The 26,985-nt window shown below is 30.5% G+C and overlaps 1 protein-coding gene across 2 annotated transcripts; it reads right to left on the bottom strand.

Annotated features, from left to right (window-relative positions):
- Window positions 1–3,408: 3,408 nt before the first annotated feature.
- LOC139513160 (transmembrane protein 98-like) lies at window positions 3,409–26,899 on the bottom strand. 2 transcript variants are annotated; one of them, XR_011662396.1, is made up of 8 exons: window positions 26,776–26,877; window positions 17,166–17,364; window positions 14,541–14,669; window positions 12,464–12,673; window positions 10,829–10,949; window positions 8,626–10,290; window positions 6,565–7,496; window positions 3,409–6,078 (listed from the first exon to the last, which is right to left on the bottom strand). XR_011662396.1 is itself a non-coding variant. In XM_071301442.1 (6 exons), the coding sequence occupies exons 2-6, from the start codon at window positions 17,300–17,302 to the stop codon at window positions 10,168–10,170; spliced, it is 720 nt and encodes a 239-aa protein (XP_071157543.1). In that variant the 5' UTR covers window positions 17,303–17,364; window positions 26,789–26,899; the 3' UTR covers window positions 8,813–10,167. The 2 variants fall into 2 exon arrangements, 1 of the variants encoding a protein (XP_071157543.1); XM_071301442.1 differs by lacking the exons at window positions 3,409–6,078; window positions 6,565–7,496 and having other exon boundaries at window positions 8,813–10,290; window positions 26,789–26,899.
- Window positions 26,900–26,985: the final 86 nt, after the last annotated feature.

Below are 26,985 nucleotides of genomic sequence, written 5' to 3'. Positions count from 1 at the left end.
AACGGTATAGGCACTTTGATGACTTAAGGAATGTTATGATAAAAAAAGTATAATAAAAAAATTCCTACAAATATTTTCACTTAAAGATAAACAATCTCATTCAAAATGACACAATAACAAAACATAATATTAACATATTTCAATGTGCTCAAAGCTATCCTTTTTTTGTTTGTAAGCTAATCTTTGGCATTTCCAAATTGTAACTGCGTCCTTACTGCTATTTCTGCATTTACAAAATTAAAAGTTGAAGCATTTTTTTTCTAATTTCAATTGCTCAAAAAGACAATTTGATATAATGCATATTTTTGTTGTTTCAAGGTTTTAACTTTGGTACACACATTTAAATGTTCAGTTCCCATGTAGCTTTGCCATATTGAAATATCATATTCCAATTGATAATGTTCTACAGAAATACCATCAATATCTTCCCTTAAGTAAAAACCAGGCATAAAAAAACATTTATATTGATATAGACAATGGCAATGTGAACAGTAGTTATGGAATGTAAAATTTCAGAAAGACTTTACATAAACTTTTCAGCATCAATTTATACATATTTTTGTAATTGACCAACTCTAATACCTTCTTTATCATATTGAGAAATATCTCATTCTACCTGTCAATAAGTCATGATATGATTATCAAGTCTTTAATCTTTTAATGCTTCATAGAAAAAAGTAAAGAAAATCTATATTACCACATGTATGATTTCCAATGAGACATCTATTTAATAGAATTCAAATGACACAAATTTAAGCATGATAGTTCACTTTGTTAACTACCTGTTGCAGTAGTAATAATTATTCTATTTTAATGCACAATATAATTTTTGCAACTGACATTTGCGTAGTACATGTATACATATTTTGTACATAATAACAAAACAAAACAAATATATATTGAACTTTTCTGAAATTTTATTTTGTGAAATGTTATCTAAGGATTAAAACTTGGATATACAAAAGCACAAGACTGTTTGACTATGACTTACAATTGCATAAAAATCTCATCACAAAAATCGTTTTATAATTTGATAAGCTCTGCTTTTAAACATCAACATACATTCCTGTATCCTTTTTAGTCTAAAGATGTCACTATTGTTTTCTTCCATTAGTCTAAATCTTAAATTCTCTTGATTTTTTTCATAAAACTTTAAACTTTTTACATTATCAAAGTTATTGTCAAAAAAGTTTTTATGTTATTTCAAATAGACATAAAAAATATTACAGTCATTTCTTATAATTTAATTCTTAATTCCATTTTAAACCGGAGAAATCATGAACAACATTGATGACATCATGGTCACATGACAAAATTATGTCTATGAGTTGATAAACAAAACAATGTCAGCCAATCAAAAGACATGTTGCATCTAAAATTAAATTATATTGTATTAATCATCTACATTAACTTTACTATTCATCAAATGCATCGCAATTTCTAATATTTAATCATTTTCATAATGAACATTTATAAAATAATTTCATACTTGTTATAAAACTTAATAAATACTTAATCTATACATAGAACTATCTGATTTGATCACAGTTATCTTAATGTTGTTCTCTCCAAACATTATGCTAAAAAAATACATATATCTTTGTTATTAACAAAAACTCGGCATTAAATAACCCAATCTATAAAATAACCAATAATTTTTCATTTCTTTTACATGATCAGATGTTATACTAGAAAAAAATAAAAACAATACTTTGTCCTCTTCAGGACCAAACCAAACAATCTATATTTGAATTATTGTACAGCTAGATGAACTAGAGGCTCTAAAGAGCCTGTGTCGCTCACCTGTATTTGCTGATGCTTTTGGAAATCATGTAAAATAAGGTTAAAATCATAATTTATGGTATAAGATATCATAAGTTACTATAATAATATCTAAGAAAATAGCAAAAAACTGCAAAATTTCCATAAAATTACTAACTCAGGAGCAGCAACCCAACAACTGGTTGTTGGATTTGTCTGAAAAATTCAGGGCAGATATATATAATTGTGATGATCATTTCTGCCAAAACAGAATTGCTCTTAATGCTTCAGTTTCAGAGATATAAACCACAAACTGCATTTTACCCTATGTTCTATTTTAGCCATGTCTGCCATCTTGGTTCGCGGGGCAGGGTCAATGGACAAAAATTGACTATAAAGGGCAATAACTCCTGAAGGTGTCAACTGACCATTTTGGTCATTTGACTTATTTGTAGATCTTACTTAGCTGAACATTATTGCTGTTTACAGTTTATCTTTATCTATAATAATATTCAAGATAATAACCAAAAACGGCAAAAATTCCTTAAAATTACCAATAAAGGGGTAGCCACCCAACAACCAGTTGTCTGATTCATCTGAAAATTGCAGGGCAGATAGATCTTAACCTGATAAACAATTTTACCCTATGTCAGATTTGCTCTAAATGCTTTGGTTTCAGAGATATAAGCCAAAATCTACATGTTACCCCCATCTTCTATTTTGAGCCATGGCGGCCATTTTGGTTGGTAGGCAAGGTCACCAGACATATTTCTTAAACTACATACCCCAATGATGATTGTGGCCAATTTTGGTTTAATTTGGCCAAGTAGTTTCAGAGGAGAAGATTTTTGTAAAAGTAAACAATGATGACAGGCGACGGAGGCAAAGTGATGAGAACGACGATGGGTGACGGACGCAAAGTGATCAGAAAAGCTCACTTGGCCCTTCGGGCCAGATGAGCTAAAAATGAATACATTACACCCTTTAAATGTTTCTATTTCTATTTTCTAAAATATTTCTACAACTATTTTCTGTTCAATCAAATCAAGTGAAATGATTTTTTCTCAATGTAGAAATAGAAAGCAGGGATATCAATCATATGTCTTTGGTTATGCCTAGGAAATTAGTTTTATAATAAAAAGATCATTATTGATTTTTGAAACTCAATACAATTTACAAATCTTCATCACATTTAAAGGGATGTTTGTTGCCTTTGATGAGAGGAAGAATGGGAAAATGTATTGAATTTAAACAAAAGAACATACATAATCTAGACCTATCAGGTATACCATATCCTTTCTTTTTCTAGTTTGTCTTCATTTAATCAATAACTTCAAAACATATTACATTTAATTAATTATAAATTTTCAGTAGTTGTATTTCAAGCAATTCAGACAAAAGTCCATTTAAGTAAAAAAAAAACATAAAAGGTTCAGTTCTATATTCAAACTTTAAGTTTGATAGAACTAGAGAGTCAAACTCTGTAAGTTGCAAGTTCGATTCCTGACTGATCTAAATAGTCTCAGCTTACTTCCCTTTAATTAGGTTAACAATCTGATTTAAAATGTCAGCAGGTGAGTTAGATAATATTTTGTAGTGTCCTGACATAACCATACATATTTAACTTGAAAAAAGTTCAAACACCAAACCATCTAAGCATTTATTCTTCTATAAAACAGATATGAGTGTATTAGTTACAAATTTCAAAATAAATCTGGTATCACAAAGAAATGCCTTGCTTGTATTACAGCAGGAAAAAAAGAATTTTTCAATGATATGTTATAGTGTTGTCTGTTAATAAGGGTGGGGTCCATGAATGAAGGTATGGTTTGCATATTACTGGGGTTCATGAATGTTATAAAAATATTCCCAATAACAACTGACTATTCTAACTTACTTATTATTAATACACTAAAGCAAAATATTTGATGTTGAAGCATGTGTAAAATAACTATTTAAGCGTTACATTTGAACATGAAAATCTCAAAATTTGAGTTTACCTCTTTACTGCATTTTAATAACTACAAATTTTAAAATGTTAATGTGCACATTGCAAATACTTGACCACTGGCAAAAATATAAAATCTTATTGATGCAACATTTTGTTATTGCACATTTTTCACAAATAAAAAAAAAACATCATAAAAAAACATCATAATAATTTCTATACAGTAGCATTACATATCATTCACAGGAAAAACTATGGAAAAATGGTTTATATATATATCGACATATATTTGAAAATTTTAGATATGAATAATAAAGAATATTTGAAGCTTACAACTTTCAGAAAATCCCCCATCCTTATGTTCTAGTTTCCCCTTTCTAACTTCTGATTATAGCTGCCTGTGAGTGAAGTACGGGAAGTTAGTTTCAAGTCATAGTTTGAATTTTAAATATAGTGTCTAGAAACAGAAAACGCATGAGTGTAATGACTAAAGGCTACCTGTAAATGAAGTCGTGCAAATGAATAAAAATTTGTCTTCAATCTTTAATGGTTGCAAATGTAATGTAGCTAAGCATGATGTTCATGACTGAAATCATCAATCTAAAAATCTTTTTATACACCAGCATTCTATATATCAAATGTTTCTTGACATTTATTTTTCCTTTATACATATACCTTATGAAAACTTAGCAATGAAAAAATCAAAACTGTATCATTACTGAGGAGATTTTTCCTCATACACTATGTTCAACTGACATGCATTGCTGGTAAGGCAATGTACAACGAATATTAATGGCAAACATTAAATATCAGTTGTTTAAACATTTTGATTGACAATGCTGAAGAGAAAACCCTTATTCTTACCTCCAAGGATATTAGTTGTTAGGACAAACAACAATACAATGAAAAGTTTTTACCAAGAGAACAATGTATGGCACAAGAGTTGACTTTTACAGAATGATGCAACTTCTCATGTTTCTGGTACTGTCTTTCATTTAAGTGCTGAGTTCTTACAGAATTTTTTTGATATTATTTGACATCATCAAATAATCACTACCGATGTATTGAAACTGGTTTCAATAATTTTGCACTTACATATTATAAATGGTTTACAAATTATAAACATGAAATTTAAGGGAACAAATTTAAGGATACCCCTGCAACATTTAGATTATATTGAAGTTAATTATCTCCCCTTTAACATATTGAACTAGGGTTATGCTTTTTTGAGCACATCATCAGGAAGTGTTATACAACTGTGTAAAGCTTGTCAATATATGCCAATCCATTTAAAGGAGTAGTTGCCCTTACAAGTTACATGGACAAACTGATAGAGACTTACAGACAGAGTGATTCCTTTAAACCCGACCAAAAACTTTGTTTGTGGGGATTTTAATATGTGTATCATACAATGAAATAAAAACAAATATAAAATGATATATAAAATAACAGTGATTAAAAATATAACAAACAAAACATAAATGTTAGGATGATCAATCATTAACAATATATACAAATTTATCTGAACATGAATTAAATGTAGTCAAGTTTTGTCTTCAGACTGAGCCAAAATGGCAAAAGTTCCTTTCAAGGACTTGAACAAAGGCCATAAATAGTTATGCATTTTTATATGGTATGCTTGAAGCTATAACCTCTGGTTTGTAATGTGTATCGAGTGTAAATATTATATCATAAAACTTTTTAACTCTATACTTTCAGGTTGCATTCTAATTTTGATCTTTCTTTGCAAAAATAGTGATCTTTTGTCAATCTGGGACCAGTCCAACTACATAAGCAGGTTCTAAAACAAATCCTTAATGCACAGTTATGTTTTTTATTGATTAGGAATCTTGATGCATATGCATATAGAAGAGCAGATTAGATTAAGACCTTATAATATTCCTATATGTATGATTTTCTATTCTGTATCTTATGATAATATACATATCTATCAAAATATTATTGGAGCATATGATGTAAATAGTATGACCTTGAAAACTAGAGGCTCTAAAGAGCCTGTGTCGCTCACCTTGGTCTATGTTCATATTAGACAAAGGACACAGATGGATTCATGACAAAATTGTATTTTGGTGATGGTGATGTGTTTGTAGATCATACTTTACTGAACATTTTTGCTGCTTACAATTATCTCTATCTATAATTAACTTGGCCCAGTAGTTACAATGATAATATTATGTAAAAATTTACAAAAATTTAGAAAATTTATGAAAATTGTTAAAAATTGACTATAAAGGGCAATAACTCCTTAACTCTTACTTTGCTGTACATTATTGCTGTTTACAGTTTATCTCTATCTATAATAATATTCAAGATAATAACCAAAAGCTACAAAATGTTCTTAAAATTACCTATTCAGGGGCAGCTACCCAACAAAAAGTTGCCTGATTGGTCTGAAAATTTCAGGGCAAATAGATCTTGACCTAATGAACAATTTTATCCACAGCAGGTTTGCTCTAAATGCTTTAGTTTCAGAGATATGAGCCAAAATCAACATTTTACCCTATGTACTATTTTTAGCCTTGTCAGCCATCTTTGTTCGCAGGCAGGGTCATCGGACACATTTTTTAAACTAGATACCCTAATGATTGTGAAGTTTGGTAAAATTTGTCCTGGCAGTTTCAGAGGTGTTTGTAAAAATTACAAAAATTTACAAAAAATTGTTAAAATTGACTATAAAGGGGAATTACTGCTTAAGGGGTCAACTGACCATTTTGGTCAATTTGACTTATTTGTAGATCTTACTTTGGTGAACATTTTTGTTGTTTACAGTTTATCTCTATCTATAATAATATTCAAGATAATAACCAAAAACAGCAAAATTTCCTTAAAATTACCAATTTAGGGGCAGCAACCCACAAACAGGTTCTCCAATTCATCTGAAAATTTCAGGGCAAATAGATAGACCTGATAAACAATTTTACCTTTTTGTTAGATTTGCTCTAAATACTTTGGTTTCAAAGATATAAGCCAAAATCTACATTTTACCCCTATGTTCTATTTTTAGCCATGGCAGCCATCTTGGTTGGTTGGCCGGGTCACTGGACACATTTTTTAAACTAGATACCCCAATGATGATTGAGGTCAAGGTTGGTTTAATTTGGCCCAGTAGTTTCAGAGGAGAAGATTTTTGTAAAAGTTAACAAGGACGGACGACGAAGACGACAGACGCCGGACGCCAAGTGATGAGAAGGGCCAGGTGAGCTTAAAAAAACCCAAACATTTCAACATATGAACTCTTTTGACTTATAATCATTTATAAAAAAGTTTGTGTTTTGAAATATATAACTGATAGTAAAAGAAAATGTCTACTTTGAGATAGACTTTTTAAAAGATTGGTATCTCCAGTTCATTGACTATTTCATAGCCTGTATGGTATTTGTTCTACATATATTTTGATTTATTATTTAATTTGATTATTTTACAGAAACAATTTGATTTATATGGTAAATAAATAATAAGAATCATAAGAACAATGAATTTTCTTCTGAGTAAATGCATATAAATAAAGTCCTTAAATTCTATAATATCAAATATAATTCAATAGGAATGAAATACATCCTTATATTCTTCATTTTGATTGGTTTATAAACTCAACAATAATGGGTTACCTTCATAACTTCAGTATAATTGTTGTAATTTCAACTAAACACATCAACCCAAGGCAAATCCAAGAAGACAGACAAGGAGTTTCAAATTGTATTTGACATCTTAGGAAAATTAAATTATTCACAAAAATCAAACATATTACATTTAAACATTAAAGAACCTTAGTGAGCACATACCCCACGTCCCCACATTGTCATTGGAGAAATTAAATAAGTATAAGAAAAAAAAATTGTATAAGAAAAAATATTGAATAATAATTTCCTGTCAATATACATAGTATGTCCTTATTATCTACAAAATTTCATGAAATTCTGTTGTGTGTTTTCAGAGGAGTTGAGATGACAAACTGTTGCAGAAGTACATTGAAGCAAATAAGTTCAAAGGGGCATAACTCCTAGAAAAAAAATTGATCCGTAATTTCCTGTTGATATGCACATCTACATAGTATGTCCTTATTATCTACAAAGTTTCATGAAATTCTGTTGTGTGGTTTGAGAGGAGTTGCGATGACAAACTGTTGCAGTAGTACATTAAAGTAAATAAGTTCAAAGGGGCGTAACTCCTAGAAAAAAAATTGAATCGCAATTTCCCGTCGATATGCACAACTACATAGTATGTCCTTATTATCTGAAAAGGTTTCGTGAAATTCTGTTGTGTGGTTTGAGAGGAGTTGCGATGACAAACTGTTGCAGTAGTACATTAAAGTAAATAAGTTCAAAGGGGCGTAACTCCTAGAAAAAATATTGAATCGCAATTTCCCGTCGATATGCACAACTACATAGTATGTCCTTATTATCTGAAAAGGTTTCGTGAAATTCTGTTGTGTGGTTTGAGAGGAGTTGCGATGACAAACTGTTGCAGTAGTACATTAAAGTAAATAAGTTCAAAGGGGCGTAACTCCTAGAAAAAAAATTGAATCGCAATTTCCCGTCGATATGCACAACTACATAGTATGTCCTTATTATCTGAAAAGGTTTCGTGAAATTCTGTTGTGTGGTTTGAGAGGAGTTGTGATGACAAACTGTTGCAGTAGTACATTAAAGTAAATAAGTTCAAAGGGGCGTAACTCCTAGAAAAAAAATTGAATCGCAATTTCCCGTCGATATGCACAACTACATAGTATGTCCTTATTATCTGAAAAGGTTTCGTGAAATTCTGTTGTGTGGTTTGAGAGGAGTTGCGATGACAAGAAACAGGACTGACGGACTGACGGACGGACGGACGGACGGACGGGTCAAAAACATTATACCCTCCGCAACTTCGTTGCGTGGGGTATAATAATAAATAACACACTTCAACTACGAGACAGCTTAACATTGTTCTTTTTTTTTCTTTTTAAATATGTTGGTATTGTATGCAGGAATGTTTGTAAATTTAAAAAAAAAAATTCAATTCCATTTTACCTGGACCAATTAATAGGTAAAATACCACCATTAATTCATTGTGAATTAACTTTGTTTTACAATTTTGTTTAAATTTTTGGTGATTTTGTAGCTTGAAATGACCTTTGAGTATTTTTCTATCTGTACGTTAACAAATTTTCCAATGATTTTGTTTTGAACAATTTCATTACAAAAACATAAGTGTAATAACAATTTATTTAACATTTCCAATCTCTACTTTTCAGTCTATTGTTTTGTTGAATGTTATTATAATTTGTCCTTATCTCATGTTGCTGACCTACTTTTCATTGATTTAATGTTATCTATTTGCTCACTCTTTATCTTCTATCTACTAGATTGTAAAAATATGATCTTTCAAATCTGACCCACTTTATAGAAGAAACATGGTTCTTGTAATCCTAATTTCTCTGTCTTATAATAGAATTAATTTAATTCAAAAAGTTGAAAAACCATTTTAAAAAAGTTCCAACAACAGACAAACTATGAAGCTTGTAACAACTTATCATTCTGATGTTACTGCTTATCAAATAAAATGCTGCCATTACAATGGAAACATTCTGCAAAACTCTAATGCAATGGTTTTGTTGAATTCTCATTAAAATATGTAACAACACTATAAAAAGCACCATATACAAAAACTTATATCAGCTAATGACAAATTCTGTATAGTCTAAAACATTTCAGAACTGCCTTAAGAAACATGATAAATGAAATTTAAACTCTCTACATAAAAAGCATATTTATAAGCAACCTATTTTACCAATTTATATAATAGCAAAATAACAGTTTTATAAGAAATAATTAGAAGTGTTGTACACAAATATGAACATTGTTCTCCAATTTTTGTTTTGAATTTCAATTCTATGACAATACATACAGAGATCTTGTCAATTTACACAGAATCTCAATTAAACAACCTGACTTTATACAAAAAGCCATAACAAACAAACTTTTAATGTGATCTACTACTCACAAATTAAAATCGTTCCTACTGTTGATTGTTAGCATAATACTATGACTTATACATTAGGTTCATAACAGCAGAATTACATATATTTGGCTATCTTAATTGAAAATCTTTCTTTATATATTGTATTTGGTGGTATTCTATGACCTGTATAATATGTCACACAACAACCATGCATATTTTAAAATGTCAATTATATTAAATATGAGTGGAAAACCTGTAAACAATTGCAATTATGTTCTTCCCTAATTTCACAACCTGTATAGCTATAACCCATTATTAAAATTTGCTCAATTTGGTTTAAAAAAATCTGAAATTGTAATAAAACAACTTCTATTCTATATCATTCACAAATTTTCAATCCATACGATAATAAGGTCATATTCATAACAAAAATAGAATAACTGCTTTGGGAAAAGACTATTGTATGGAATACAGGCTCTTCGAGTCTCTAGCACTGATTAGACTTTAGATTGTTCATTGGGTGGTTGGTTAGGCTCAATAACTTCAATAGTACTGTCGTCTGATGCTGATGAGGAGGAAGTTCTAGTCAATTCTTCTTCTGAACTTGCCTCTCTGAGTACCTATAAAAATAAAATATACACATAAAACATTTCAATTTTTTATTTTAATTTTTTGAAATAACAAGCTACTTCTTTGATCTAAAAAGGATTCATCTCTGTAAAAATGCATTTTGCCATAGTAAGTATAATGTTATCATCTAGTAGTCGGTTAAAGAGCTCACCAGAGCTCATGTTTTCTCTGTTATTATGTATATATATGCCGACTCTAAATAAAATTTACTTACTTACTTACTATCTAAGATACCCATTATCATCTACTCTTAACCTTGATACAAATACATCATCCTAAAATGTATACTGGCACATCAGATTGGCTTCAATATCATACAATGCATTTTATTTTGAATTGTTTTAACAATTCAAAATAATGTTTGTAAGTTTAATGCATAAGTTAAATAAGTTAACTTATGCATTAAACTCACAAACGTTGGTTGCTTTCACTTGGCTTCAAGTATTTGTGGGCTGACAATAGAAATTTTATTTTTTTGGGAAAACTTGTGCTTTACCTTAAGACTGCATCAAACTGGTTTAAACTTACCCTCAAATGCTCTTCAATATCAGCTAGTGATTGGTCAATCCAATCCATACTGCCAGAAAACTGACAAGCATGCTTTGTGACTAAAACAAGATGGCTAACAGACAGAACCAATGCTGTACATCTGAAATATATTAACAATGACATCACAAAGTGATATCAATTGATTGTCTGATTGTCTGATTATAGATATAAGAAGATGTGGTATAAGTGCCAATGAGACAACTCTCCATCCAAGTCACAATTTGTAAAGGTAAACCATTATGATTGTCAGTTTGTCTGAAATTTCTTGCCTTTTTCCTTAAGCAGTCTTTTTTAACATTTGACCACAAGTGAATGGTTGTAAATCTACTGGTTAGTACTTCTAAATAAATTGACCTACATTGTAATCAGTAAAACAAACATTTTTAGTAATTGTAACAGGGGACAGAGCTTCAGATTCTCTCTGATTAAACATGATAAATGCATGGATCCTGCCTTAATTCTTAAAATGAAAAGCTATTATCAACATAATAAGTAATAAACTGTTATCACAGAGATATGTCTCGCCTTTTTGTAATTTTGATAATGCAAATTAAAATGGCAATACTTTAACATGTAAGTTATGCAAATATTCAAAGTCGATGAACCATGACTGAAGGTGCATTGCTAAACAATCTCCATGGAATGAGATGTGCCAATGCTAATACAACTGCATACCAAATACCATTGACTTATTATAAGTCGTTCCCTTTAAACAAACCTAATCACAAACATTAACTTGTAAACTATGTAAAAGTTTCAAAGTCAATGAACCATGATCAGGGGTGGGGCTATATAATCTCCATGGAAAGGATTCTTTCACATGCCAATACATTTGCATACCAAATATCATTGACTTAACAATAGGAGTTCATCTTAAACTGATCTAATCACAAACTAATACATGTAAACTAAGCAAAAGTTTCAAAGTCAATAAACCATGACTGAGGGAGCGGGGCCAAATATTCTTCATGGAAATGAGATGTGCTAATGCTTATACAACTGAACACCAATAAACATTGGCCTACCACTTATGGTTCCCCGTGAACTGACATAATCACAAACTAATACATGTTAACTTAGCAAACTTTTCAGTCTATAGACCATGACTAAGGGGGTGAAGCCAAATAATCTCCATGGAAGTGAGATATTCCAATGCTTATACAACTGCATACCAAATACCATTGACCTACCACTAGTGGTTCCCCATTAACTGACCTAATCACAAACTAATACATGTAAACTATGAAAAGTTTCAATAGACCTTGACTGAGGGACGGGGTCAAATAATCTCCATGGTAATGACATGTGCCAATGGTAATACAACTGCATACAAAATATCATTGACCTACCACTAGTGGTTCACCATGAACTAGACCTAATCACAAACTAATACATTGTTGACGACGCCGTCACCGCCAACGCCGTCACCGCCAACGGCGTCACCGCCAACGGCGTCACCGCCAACGCCGGAAACAGCATACCTAGGTCTCGCTTTTTGACTCCTTCAAGGCAAGACAAAAATTATGAAAGCTTAATTAGAAAACAAGTGTTGCTAGGAAGCAATTTGTGTAATGTCTAAGGATGATGAGGGTCATACAGTAGCACTAGTCTTACCTGGCTTCTAGTAATCTAGGATCCAGTGGTGGGTACATGGAATTGACAACTTCATCGACTCTAGGACTTATCCTTTTAGCCACAGCAATAATATCTGTCAGTAATTCTTGGGTGCGTATCATCTGGGCATTTCCCATTGTCATACCAACTAGTCGTTCCGTCAAAATATGACAGGTTTTTAAAATGGCGATACAATGAGGAACTAAACCACTGAAATGCACCAAGCAAAAAACTTTTATGAATATATTATGTCAATGTTTCGATCATTATCATTTAATTTAGTTCAAATTTACTTTTTCAAGTATCATTAGTAAGCTCTTCTTTGATACTCTCACAAATGAAAAAAATCTTGAATAGTATAGATGTATGCATGATAATTAAAATAATAATATGATGACTCCTCTTTTTATTTTTTTGTTCTTAAAATTTGTCGAAAGAAAGATGATATACAAAACTGTCTCTTTGTAATGCAGAATAGCACCAATAGAACTCTACCTTCGGTTTTGAGTTTTATTACATTTGTGTAAGGATGTTATGTCAGGAATTAATACACCATCTTATCTCCCTTCTTTTCAAATTCATAATGTTAAAACAGTGTATTTTTTCAATTATCAGAAAAAACTATTGAGTTTAATAACCCCCTGCCTTTGCATCCAGTTATCATCAATATATTATCAATTCTTCCTCAGTCATAATTACCTTCCATCATTACCGAACTGAACAAACAAATAACACGACGGGTGTCATATACGGTGCAGGAAATGCTTACTCTCTGGAGCACCTGATTTCACTCCTGGTTTTTAGTGTAGTTCATGTTATTCTTATTTATTATGATGATTTCAGCTTTCCAATTGTGAACTTTCCATTTCTAAGTAGCAACATTCCAGTAGCACCTGCATACGGGGTATATATCTCCCAATTGATACGATATTCCCGTGCTTGCATTTCCTATCATGATTTTCTTGATAGAGGTTTGCTGCTCACAAGGAAGCTATTAAACCAAGAGTTCCAAATGGTGAAGTTGAAATCATCCCTTCGTAAATTTTACGGACGCCATCACGAGTTGGTTGACCGTTATGGAATAACCGTTTCACAAATGATATCGGATATGTTCCTTACGTCGTAACTACAATCCCCTTCCCTTTCATGAATATGACCTACCGAATTAGACTATTTACCGCATTTGTAATCACTTAAGCAACACGACGGGTGCCACATGTGGAGCAGGATCTGCTTACCCTTCCGGAGCACCCGAGATCACCCCTAGTTTTTGGTGGGGTTCGTGTTGTTTATTCTTTAGTTTTCTATGTTGTGTCGTGTGTACTATTGTTTTTCTGTTTGTCTGTTTTATTTTTAGCCATGGCGTTGTCAGTTTGTTTTAGATTTATGAGTTTGACTGTCCCTTTGGTATCTTTCGTCCCTCTTTTATTTATATCTGTTGATGTAAATGTCCTTTGGTTGTTTTAGTCTGTTTACTCCTTGGTTTTGATTGTTATTGTCTCTAAGGGCAAGGTGAGTGATGACATAAACAAACCCTTCAGCGATCAACTCATATATATCAACTCCAAATGGTAAATCTAAATTCAATGTATTATGCTTAGTAGCTGAGAAATCTGCCATGAAAAATTTCAATAAGACTTAAGGTGGTACCTAACACTACAGGGAGATAACTCTGTAAAATCAGCAGAACGTTTTTATGACATTGTGTTGTTAAGGGAATATTAAGCATCTCAATGATCAAAATAAGTGTTTGTCAAACTGTTATATCACCAGTGTAATTTTTCTGATTAAACGGTTGGTTCAAATTTTTTGATTTTTTTATATTTTTGTAAAAGGATCAAAGTAAATACTGTGTTAAAATTTTATGAAAATGAAACGAGCCAAATTAATTTTAGTTAAAGTGTTGGGTACTACCTTAAAAAGGAGAAAAAAAGAGAACATATACTTTTATCCTTTTACACGGCAAGCAAAAAAGGATGCAAAAAAATTGTACTGTAGTAAATAGCATAATTGAAAACTACTGTCTGAACTTATAAATAATAATAGTAAGATTGCTTTTATCAATTTGATTACTTACGTTGCATCATCAACCCAATGTTCATCTTGTAATAATTGATCTAGTCTGGGGTTAGATATCCTAACTTCATCTAACTCAAGATCAGCTGGATTAGACTGCGCGTCATCTTCTATCAACTGTACATCTGGCCTGAAATAAGAAATTAACAGATCTGATCTAGTTTTGTCTCGATTGTGTCTTCTTGTATCTTTCGTACATTTGGCTGTAAGCAAATCAATTATATATCAATTATTTAAATTTATCTGGTTATCACCTGTGTTCAAATCAATGCAAATGTATCTATTTATGTATGTAATTTGAAAAAGACATGTGGGAAATGGGATATTTGTGGCTAATCTCATCACAAGCAAAAAAAGTTTAAAAAAAACCCAACACTTTAGGGATCATATACCATATTTTAACACTGAAGTATAACTATAAATTATTGTTCTGTACTTTATAGACTGTGGATTATGCAGCTCTTATTCACTCCTAGATATGTTTTTATGATAATTTATCTTTAATGCTCTTATGCTGTAATAATAAATTTTTAAAATAAGCTATTTTTAAATTGGTGTCATTGTGAACTTTATAAGCTATGCATATTGAAAATAAGAAACTGATCTAGTACAGATCAATTTTATCTTAATTTATACATGTCTTAAATCTAGAACAAGAAATCTTGTTACTAAAACATAAGTGAGTAAGAATATTCTCCTATTTCATCATTCAGCAAACATATTTAAAAGAACCGACAAAAACATACATATGGGCTTAGATTAAAATTTCTGTGTCATTTTGGTCTCTTGTGGAGAATTAGCTCATTGGCAATCATACCACATCTTCTTTTTTATATATATATATAACAGGCATTTTCTAAATTTAGGCATTTTGTAAAATGACTGAATTTTAAGGCATTTTCTAAAATGCCTAAAGTTGACAGGCATTTTACAAAATGCCTTAAAAAACCTAGTCATTTTGTAAAATGCCTGAAATTTTTAATGAAAATTTCACAAATTGCCTGGTCTGTTTCAGGCAAATTGTGTAAATATGAAATACATGAAATAGATGATATAAATATATTGTAAAGCTACAAAAAAGGGTTGAGTAAAATAAATTTAAGATTATTCTTTAAAAATGCAGCCTGCAGGTTAAGTTTTCATGTTTTACTAGTTTTACTAGTTTTAATGTCTATAATTAGAAACTCCAAAGAGAAACAACTATGAGTTAGTACTCACTCTGTATTTCACTAATGATCTACTTTCATTATGGCAGAAGGGCATGTTGTTCTTACACCAGAACAAAGACTTTCAAACCAACTAATTGAAAATGCTGATTCTAATCAGAAAAGTGTTATATGGAACAGAGAAAAATATGAAACTATTTTGAACAAAATTAAGATTGGAATAAAAGGACATTCCTCGGATTATTATCATACAAAAAAAAGGTGCATTTCTTCTGTTGAGCTATAACTTATTTAAAAGTTTTCAAAACAAGCTTTAAATCTGTAGACTCCTAGGAGCCAGGAGTCGGTTTCACAAAAAAAACTTATTAATAAGATTGATCGTAAGTATACTGGATTGTTCATGACTTACGATCAATCTTAGTTGTAAGTTTTTTGTGAAACCTACTCCTGAATTGCTCATCTTGCAAAATATTGAAAATAAAAATATGATGCACTCAAGTAATATTTTAACAATTGGTCAAGTAAAAACAAGGACAGTCATAATCACATAAAAATTGAGTTAACAACTTCTTTTACCATTTAGTTGCCTCATAGGCCTATTGAATATGCATGAAATATTTGCCACTGTAGCATGCACCAATTCATTGAACTGGGAATTAAAGATGGAATACTACGTGGACTTTACACCAGGAATCAGTTTGAACTGTCTGGCAGTAACTTTATTGCTATTCAATCTGTAAATTATGATGATGAAATTTCCTTTAGAAAAGCTGTCAGTAAGTTTCTTTGAGTGATGGTCAGGGTTACACAAAATGCGGCTGTAGTGCTAGTGGTAAGACTAGATGTTACACTAAGAGTTTTCTTTACAAAAAGTTGGGACAAATATGTAACAGTCGCTTTCACCAAAACATTACATGTAGCAACAAATAATTGTCATCTTCAGGGTTTATGTAAATGATTTAATTACAATTATAAAACTGTAACTGTTTAAATTGCATGCTATATTTAATAATAGAATAGAATTATCTATTTGATATTTCAAGTCGTTAAATTTTGAGTGCATTCCATTCAGTTTTTAGCCTTTTAGGCATTTTGTAAAATGCCTTACATTTTTTTTAGGCATTTTATAAAATGCCTGAAAAAAATAGTCAATTTGTAAAATGCCTAAATCATGCAGGCATTTTAGAAAATGCCTAAAAATTTCAGTCATTTTACAAAATGCCTAAATTTAGAAAATGCCTGTAACATATATATATATTGATATTTAATATGGTTTGATATAAGTTTATTTGATCCTAGTAGAATTAAATCAGAATGTTCAAGTTACAAATAGATAATGAATAAAAAAATCCTTGTTCTGAAGACCATTAACTCACAAAAGTGACAATTGAGGGTGACTAAATAATTGTTTGTGCTCAAGTAACCATATCCCTCCTATTTCCATTGATTTTAAAGCTTACCTTGTATCCTTCAGTTGTGATGTTATGAGATCTACTTTCTTACACTTCACCTTACAGACATACATCAGTCCAACTAGAGAGGCAATAAATATGGTAGCTAATACACCAATGGCTACGGCCACTACTGTTTCCATCATGGTCTGGCAATGACTAGGAAAAGTTATCCAACTTCACCAAACTTTTCAAGGCCCTATTCATACTGAAAATAAGAGACATATTCATTTATATCCTCTTTTTTCAAAAGTCCTTTCACACAAACTTATGATCATATCATGGATATATTCTCCAAAACCTTATACATAAAACCAAGACATGTTATTGTGAAATTAACTGAACCTTTTAATACATGTATGTATGAACAAATATTTTTTAAATTGCATTTTAATTTTTTTTAAAGAATTAAATGTTCTATTTAAATGATAATTAATGCTCTTGTCTTGCACTTTGCCATACTTTTTAATATGATACATGTACATGTATATCATTTTCATGTTTTACTTGATCATTCCTGAAGATGAATTTGTTAAAGTATTCTCATGATAAGCCAAATTATAGGAAGATTTTTAAAAAATAATAATGATGATCATGATATAAAAAATAACTTCAACTTTATTAAATATGACCTTCTAGCTTGTAACGCCTATTAAACCTAAATATAGTGTACTCTGTAATATGAGCAACTGCACTTTTATGTCTGCAGTTTGTCATGCATGACTTCCATACAAAACAAACTAGTGATTTATTTATTAGTAAAATTGACATTTAAATCATTAACTTGCATGATAAAATCATATATTGTAATAGTAGTAAAGTGTTTTAGGTGCATTCTAATAATATCTTTTTCAGAAATTTGTAAAAAATCGATGGAAATTACATTATGTCCAATTGAATGCACAGAAACATTGAAAAGAGATTTATTTAGTTTAATAATAAGGACAATGAATGCATTGTAGAGTTTTTGTAAAACGCCCTTGACGTTTAAGTGGGGTTTTATTTGGTTTGAAAGAAATGTCATTTTTTTATTTTGAACTTGTTATCCTAACTCCCCACTATTATTTTCTAATGTTATTTATCAACAAATTAATTTATTGTTCTTTTAAAAATTAACTTGAAGACTTTGATGTAATTTGGCATTAAATGAGCTTTGCATTGTGTTTCTTAATATTTTCTTAACTGAAAAATCTACTGCAATATCTTATATTGCAAGATGATGATAAATGTACATACATGTATATATCATGTATAGGTTGTCATGTCAGATAACATTTGTAATCAAAACATTTTGACAATAATTTTAATCAATTACAATACATAAAATCTCAATTAGTTTTAATAGCTCTAATAAACACAGGTTAAAAATGTGTAACAAATTTAATTATTCATTAAAACAGGGTTAGGAAAGAAAATACAAAAAAAAAAAAAACTCTGTCACATTAATGTGGCTGTCCCAGTGTGGAACATGGCCAGTGGTTGTCTTATTTCATTATGGTGGAATTAGGTGCTTATGGCAGATTTTTGATAGCTTCTATTTTATTCATACACCACTATTTTACATTCATCTAATAATTAAAAGCTTGTATAATTGTAAGACATCTGTCTATTTTTAACCTTTAGATGTCTTTTGGTTATTTCTGTTTTGTTGCATATTCCTCATATCTCCTTTTATGTGTACAATAAAACAATTTAAGATAATACAATGTACCACATACAACACATGGATTCATTAATTTTCCTGGAAAAAAAATAATCTTGTGTTTTACCTATTAAATCATGCTAATTTCATTCAAGCATTATGAAAATATGATTTTCGTTGAATATTTAAATTTGTGGTTTAACAACTACGTTGTATACCCCAGAATTCATCAAAAATTGGTATACAACTAATGATAGCAAATGTTTATAATTGTTTAAACCAGTATAAAGAAAACCAGGTGCTCCGCAGGACGCAGCTTTATACGACTGCAGAGGTCGAACCCTGAACAGTTGGGGCAAGTATGGACAAAACATTCAAGCGTGATACAGATCTGAATTTGGATTGTGATCAAATTTTTGACATTACATGTTTTTTTTTTACACAAATCAAATGTCAAGATTTTACAAATCAATTAAAGATTTCTTCTTCAAACTTTTTAAATCTAAAATTAAATAGTTGACACAGCATAGGTTTCTGACACAGAATGAATGTGGTCTAATGAACTTAAAAGTTTTTTTTTTGCCTTTGAGCAATTCACTATGCTGTTGAATATTAATCCTCTCAAAAAAATGTTTGAAGAAATTTTCTTTTTATTTATGAAATCTGAAATGAGAAAAATTTAACCCCCCCCCCCTTTTTTTTCACATCCCCGTTTCCCTTTTTCCAAAAATGATATCAATTCAAATTTCTAATGGAGTTTGCAACAATAACTACTCTTTTAAATACATCATAAAATATTAAAATGTAAAATAAAGTGCTTGTTATCACTGAATGGTAAAGATTGGTTGGTAGTAAAAGTGAATATACATTGTTTATTGTATAAAACAATAAAAAAAAACTCATCAGCTACATTTTATATTGGCAAATTTCCAATGAAGTTATTTACATAAAGTTATTGGCAAATAAAAATAGAAAATGACATCATAGTCATGTCTGGCAAATGTCCAACATACATTATCTAAAAACATTTTAGATAAGATAAGGAAAAAAAGCTTCATCAGCAACATTTTATATTGGCAAATTTCCAATGAAGTTATTTACATAAAGTTATTGGCAAATAAAAATAGAAAATGAATCATAGTCATGTCTGGCAAATTTCCAACATATATTATCAACTACTATTCTATACAAAGAAAGATAACTCCAATTGAAAATTAATTGCTATTGCACAATATTGTGCAATTAGATATTTCTTGCTATTGTGCAATACTGTGCAATTGAAAATTTCTTGCTATTGCACAATACTTGATATGGAATCCTGATTTGGACCAACTTGAAAACTGGGCCCATAATCAAAAATCAAAGTACATATTTAAATAAAGCATATCAAATAAGCCAAAGAATTTAATTTTTGTTAAAATCAAACTTAGTTTAATTTTGGACCCTTTGGACCTTAATGTAGACCAATTTGAAAACTGGACCAAAAATTAAGAATCTACATACACAGTTAGATTTGGCATATCAAAGAACCCATTTATTCAATTTTTGATGCAATCAAACAAAGTTTAATTTTGGACCCCCATTTGGACCAACTTGAAAACTAGGCCAATAATTAAAAATCTAAGTACATTTTTAAATTCAGCATATCAAAGAACCCCAAGGATTCAATTTTTGTTAAAATCAAACTAAGTTTAGTTTTGGACCCTTTGGACCTTAATGTAGACCAATTTGAAAACGGGACCAAAAATTAAGAATCTACATACATAGTTAGATTTGGCATATCAAAGAACCCCAATTATTCAATTTTTGATGAAATCACACAAAGTTCAATTTTGGACCCTTTGGGCCCCTTATTCCTAAACTGTTAGGACCAAAACTCCCAAAATCAAACCCAACCTTCCTTTTATGGTCATAAACCTTGTGTTTAAATTTCATAGATTTCTATTTACTTATACTAAAGTTATGGTGCAAAAAAACAAAAATAATGCTTATTTGGGCCCCTTTTTGGCCCTTAATTCATAAACTGTTGTGACCTCAACTCCAAAAATCAATCCCAACCTTCCTTTTGTGGTCATAAACCTTGTGTTTAAATTTCATTGATTTCTATTTACTTATACTAAAGTTATGGTGCAAAAAACCAAGAATAATGCTTATTTGGGCCCTTTTTGGCCCTTAATTCATTAACTGTTGTGACCTCAACTCCAAAAATCAATCCCAACCTTCCTTTTGTGGTCATAAAACCTTGTGTTTAAATTTCATTGATTTCTATTTACTTATACTAAAGTTATTGTGCAAAAAACCAAGAATAATGCTTATTTGGGCCCTTTTTTGGCCCTTAATTCCTAAACTGTTGGAACCAAAACTCCCAAAATCAATCCCAACCTTCCTTTTGTGGTCATAAACCTTGTGTCAAAATTTCATAGATTTCTATTCACTTAAACTAAAGTTATAGTGCGAAAACCAAGAAAATGCTTATTTGGGCCCTTTTTGGCCCCTTTTTCCTAAAATGTTGGGACCAAAATTCCCAAAATCAATCCCAACCTCCCTTTTGTGGTTATAAACCTTGTGTTAAAATTTCATAGATTTCTATTCACTTTTACTAAAGTTAGAGTGCGAAAACCAAAAGTATTCGGACGACGACGAAGGACGAAGACGCCAACGTGATAGAAATATACGACGAAAAATTAAAATTTTTGCGGTCGTATAAAAAACTTTATAACTTTGAAAACACAAAATTTGATTGCAACTCTCAAACTGGTCAAAAACAACAAAATTTGTCTCTAAGGAAGGCAAGAAAAAAGTCAGATTCAGTCCAATTCAGATTTTGAAAAACATAAAATATCTTACCTGCTTTTAATATCTATTAACAGTGAATACAAGTCAGTGAATCAATACTATAAGGAGATGTCAATCAATAGTTCACTACTTAGCAGCAACTTTACTTAACTCAAAACAATCCACTAATGCATTAACTTGTACATTAATCCAACATCCTTATATTAATGGTAAAATATTGAATATAAAGCAAGTCTGAGAAGAGAAAAAAGCTTTCAAACGATACATTTCAGGTTAAATTAATAAACTGCTCCTTGGATTTAGGGGCAATTGTGATAGATGAAAACTTTCCCATAATATGATATAACCACAATTTGTAACATTCTTAATCTTTAAAACCATTAGTTATACATGTACAAGGCAATACATGTACTTGTACATGTTGTAAAGAACTTGCACTTTTCTGGACCATATTTAAGCAACTATGGCATCCAATTGTGTTGACACCTAATTATGTCATTTATAAATTCATGTCATTTATTATTCATCCTAGAAGATTGAACATATATAAATGATAATATGGAAATAACTTAAGGCAATCCATTCATCTTTCATATAAATCGTAGGGTGCATGTACTTGCAACATAGCTTCTTATTTACAAATTTATAAATATGATAAAGGATACATTGAAAAAATCAGATTTATCAGCCAAATTGAATCATAAACATATTCAGCTGCCACAAATATGAATAAATTCCATAATCTTCTGCCAAAATATATGTCATGACTTTATTTTTAAATAGTCTACAGGCATTCCATTTAAAGGTAACAAAAAAGACATTTGTGTTCAAATCATCAGCAGATGATAGTTAATAAAGTATTTTTTCCTGGTCCAAGCAATATAAAGATTTTCAAATACAGACATTGCAAAAAATTGATGTTTATTAGAGCTACTAAGTAACTAAGGAATTCAGTAAATTTCCAATAAAACCCAAAGAGGATACATGTACATGTACATGATGTACCAAAAACTATACAGGCATGACAGGAACACCTGAACATCATGGGTTTTCCTGTCAAATTTTGTTAAATTTTCAAAGGTAATTAATCTGACTCCAAACAATGGCAAAGCTTATCATGCTAATGGTGAACATTGTTGGAATGGCCAGGTGAGTAAAATATTTTTAACTGTAGAGTCTTGACAACACATTCAGACATTTGGATATGCATTAGAAAAACTTTCAAGAAGTTATTTCGTGATCAAAATAATTTCTGTGCATATAATTTTAAATAGCAAGATAATTTGAAAAAGTACAGAACAGGGAATGCTTTGTAAGTGAATTTTTTTATTGATAACTTTTATAATTGACTTACATGTAAAAGAAGATGTCACAATATTAAATGTAGAAAGCTATTTATCCAGGCTATATTAATTACAGGTAACTGTATAGTTATTTCTGATTTTCATTATTCTGAAACAGATTTTTGAAGGTTTCGTTCTCTAATTGATGTGTACATGCATATGCCTGTTAAAGAATAATGTGTAATATGCCGAGGCATCCATCTTCCCTGGACTTCCCAGATTTTTTATTTCATCTTAATAAAACGCTTTTTGTCTATTTAAACAACCATATGCATTCACAACAAAAATAAGAACTTTGTATTTGCCTGATATTGAAAATATTATATGAGGGGGATACATTTGTAAGGACTATAAAAATATCAAACTAAATAGATATTGATTTTCCTTTTCAACACTTTTTAAAATGCTTTTATTCAAGTTCTTAATGGAAATTACAAGAGCTTCGCTTATATACACCTCGCCAAAAGTTAAGCAACACCTAAATGTTTTGCTTCCATTTTTTGTTTTAAAATTAAATTTGATACTGCTTTGTTTCAAATCTTTAATCTATTGTTAATCGACAGGAAAGAATTCAGGTATAAATTCTATGCCTAGGTACCTTAATGAACAAGTTATCTAAAGCTACATACAGTTTTTTTCCTTGCAAGTTTCGTGCAATGAAATGAAACTGTTTACTGCAGACTAAATTGTGCCCATAGACCAGTCAAAAGACCATTGCTGACTAGTAGACACCGTCAAGTTCGACATCAGTGGTCAAATGGTCACAGCATTTGGACTTTCAGACAGTGGGATCAGTTCACTGGTCTGACGAGATCAGATTTCTCCTACATCATATTTATGAGCGCATGTGTGTATGGCATCCTCGAAATACAGCATACAAGAAATAGCACATCCTTAGAACCACAGCGTTTACTGTTTGAGGTTTGGCAGTTTGTGGATGCTTTTCATTCGACTGCAAAATCGATCTTTATGTTCTGGATGGGGCTAGGGCGGGTCAAAAATATCACGATAACATCATCCAGGATATCGTTGTGCCACAGTTTGACAATCCCAATCATACAACTAGACTAACTTTCATTTACGATAATGCTAAGCCACACAGAGCACACATTTTTTAAGATTAGAAATCAACTATAATTATAACAGCCATTTTGTTTATCACGCACATCTTCAAATAAACTGTCCTTATGCAAATTGAAATGTAAGCTCGGCCCAATCAGTTGAAATAACATTGGTAATTACAACTACTTAAAATTCATGTTTGCCCGGATCAATCAGTACAAAAGTAGTGTAAAGACCACACAGTATTGGCTCACACCAAACAGCAAGCTATAAAGGGCCCCAAAAATTACTAGTGTAAAACCATTCAAATGGGAAAAACCAACGGTCTAATCTATATATAATAAACTAAAAACGAGAAACATTTATGAACCACATCAATAAACGTCAACTACTGAACTGTCTGTCATGAGATTCTTCACTTAAAACAGGTGCAAACAAATGCAGCAGGTTTAAATGTTTAAATACATTTTAGTACATGTACCAACCTTCACCCTTATCTGAAACAATAGAATAACATCACAACATAGAAATACATACTATCATGACTATAAAATATCAACTGAAATGGCTTAACTCGATCAAAAGACATAAAAATATATAAAATGCAATTTTTAGATTACAACTTACAAGCACAGACAATAACATGTACATGTATATGTAAAAAATGTATGATCATTTTAGAATGCTATTTAAAAATATATTTCAAATATAACATCTCTGAAAGACTTTTTGTCAATAATTAAGATGTGTGAGCTACTGCTCACTAATTATTCATACTCCTGTACTTATTTTTGAGATAAAGGAAATAGATTCAGTTATACCAATTTTTATATAATACAGGTTGTTTTCCTGTCGATTATCCCTGTTAATTACATATTTTTGTTACCTGATAGTGATATTTATGTTTCAGTAGATAAAATGTGTTAACTTTGTGTCAATGTCAGAATGTCACTAATTTACATAAAAGTTACTTTCAAATCATGATCAGAGTTTTAAAGTCTGAGTTTACATTATATTTGTCTTATGCTTGATGTAGTTCCTGTTTAACACATGCATATAGACATATATATACATATAAACTGTCATATACATGTATGTACCTGTCCATCAGCATCCAGACATTAAGGAACAATTAGCTCCTTCATATTTTCCATGGACGAAATCAATTCAAATTATCTGCAATGTTAATGACTTCCTTCATTCATTTTTTAATTTAAGTGCATTCTTTTTTGGTAAAATATTGCTAACAGTAAAACTCTTGTATTTTGACACATGAATGATGAAACTAAAAATTGCATTTTGCAACATTGGAGAAGCCCAGGAAGGATCCTTGATTTTAATGTAACAAGATCAGAGCTTGTTTGGGTTTTTTTTCTTAAATAAGATTGGCATAATATAAATAGAGGTGCCAATTGTCAAATTGAAACTTAACCTTGTCTTTAATAAAAGACTTTAAAATTTGTGCATTTTCATGTAAAATGTACACTTCTCAAGTCAATACTGATATTACATCACAGTAGAAACCAATTTTCAATGACGCCATTTACGTCAACTGACCTCAGGGTTTTCAAATATAAATAATGAGACACTTTTAAAAACATCCCTCAGTCAAGAATAGTCAGTACTGCTACCAATGACAATATAAAATCACAACAGGCAGATTTCCTGTGTATACATTGTATAAAAAATAAGATGTGGTTCGATTGCCAATGAGGCATCACATCATAAGAGACCAAATAACACAGAAATTAACAATTATAGGTCACTATATGGCCTTCAACAATGAGTAATGGTCATTTGTCATAAGTCTGTGGTACAATGTAAGTGGATATTTGAGCGTGTGGTCTCTTATACAAGTACATGTACACTTTAACATTAAAGTGTTATAAAGATATGGAAAGTTATACACTTGTATATATATAATTTGTAGCTTTACAAGATAGTACTATATCGGATATCACAAGCATTACAGCTTGTAGGGTAGTACATTCGAAATTTTACCATAAGGGCAGTTTGGTTCCTTACATAGAACAAATTTGTAATTCTAAATAAATTGTACAAATGTAACAATGCTCAAACTTGTTTAAAAAATTGAGAAAAATAATGACATACTTACATTTTACAATGTTTTAAAGTATAAAAGTTCAAAAGAAAAAAACTCAAATTCTTTTAATTCCTTTGTGTATTATTCATATAGATATAAGATGCTTCAGTATGTAAATTTAGATTTCTATCCAAGTGTTTGGAGTCATGTTTTTAATAAGAATGGAATGTTTTAATCTTTCAAAACATTAGCATTTTAGAAGGCAAATAATTGCAAGTAAAACGCATAAAATTAAGTAATGTACTAATGATAATCAAGTGATTTACCCCTTAATAAGTTAGTTTTAGAAGTTTAGACGTTAGAACAAGGTAAGCAGATAAAGGCATTTTCATATGTCCCACGATTATGTGTTTTTCATAAAAGTACAATTGCAATTCTGGACTAGGCTCTTTGGTCAGAAGGCAGGGTACTCACTATATTGGGGTCATTGAATTCGTATAACAGTTTAAATGCAAACGGGAGTATTAAATTACATTGTAATGGTTTACTGATAATGATTGTTGCCAAATTATGTTGGCTGGTCTCAAGACTCATTCTCATTCTGTCTGTCAAGCAGCAACGATACACAAATGTTGTCGTAATGTTTTATACATTTTTCTTGATTGACTGATGCAAATTGGGTCTTTTACCTGCCAAAAGTGCATGACACTGACATCAATAAACTAGATTTACCTTATTTTTTTACCTGGTATTTTGACAAAAACAATTCTTTTCTGAACTTTGGAAGCTTGGTAGAATTCTACAAATATCTGTTTCTTTAAACGTAAATAAGATATAGATTTTACATAAAGTCTCTAACATTACAGTATTCAATTAAAATATAAATATTATTCAATATGTAAGAAATAAAATAGTTTTAACATGTATAACTATTTTAAAATT

This window comes from Mytilus edulis, chromosome 2 (assembly GCF_963676685.1).
Source record: "Mytilus edulis chromosome 2, xbMytEdul2.2, whole genome shotgun sequence".
Lineage (NCBI taxonomy): Eukaryota > Metazoa > Mollusca > Bivalvia > Mytilida > Mytilidae > Mytilus > Mytilus edulis.
The sequence above is the reverse complement of the archived record's forward strand: the minus strand, read 5'-3'. Positions and strand labels throughout refer to the sequence as shown.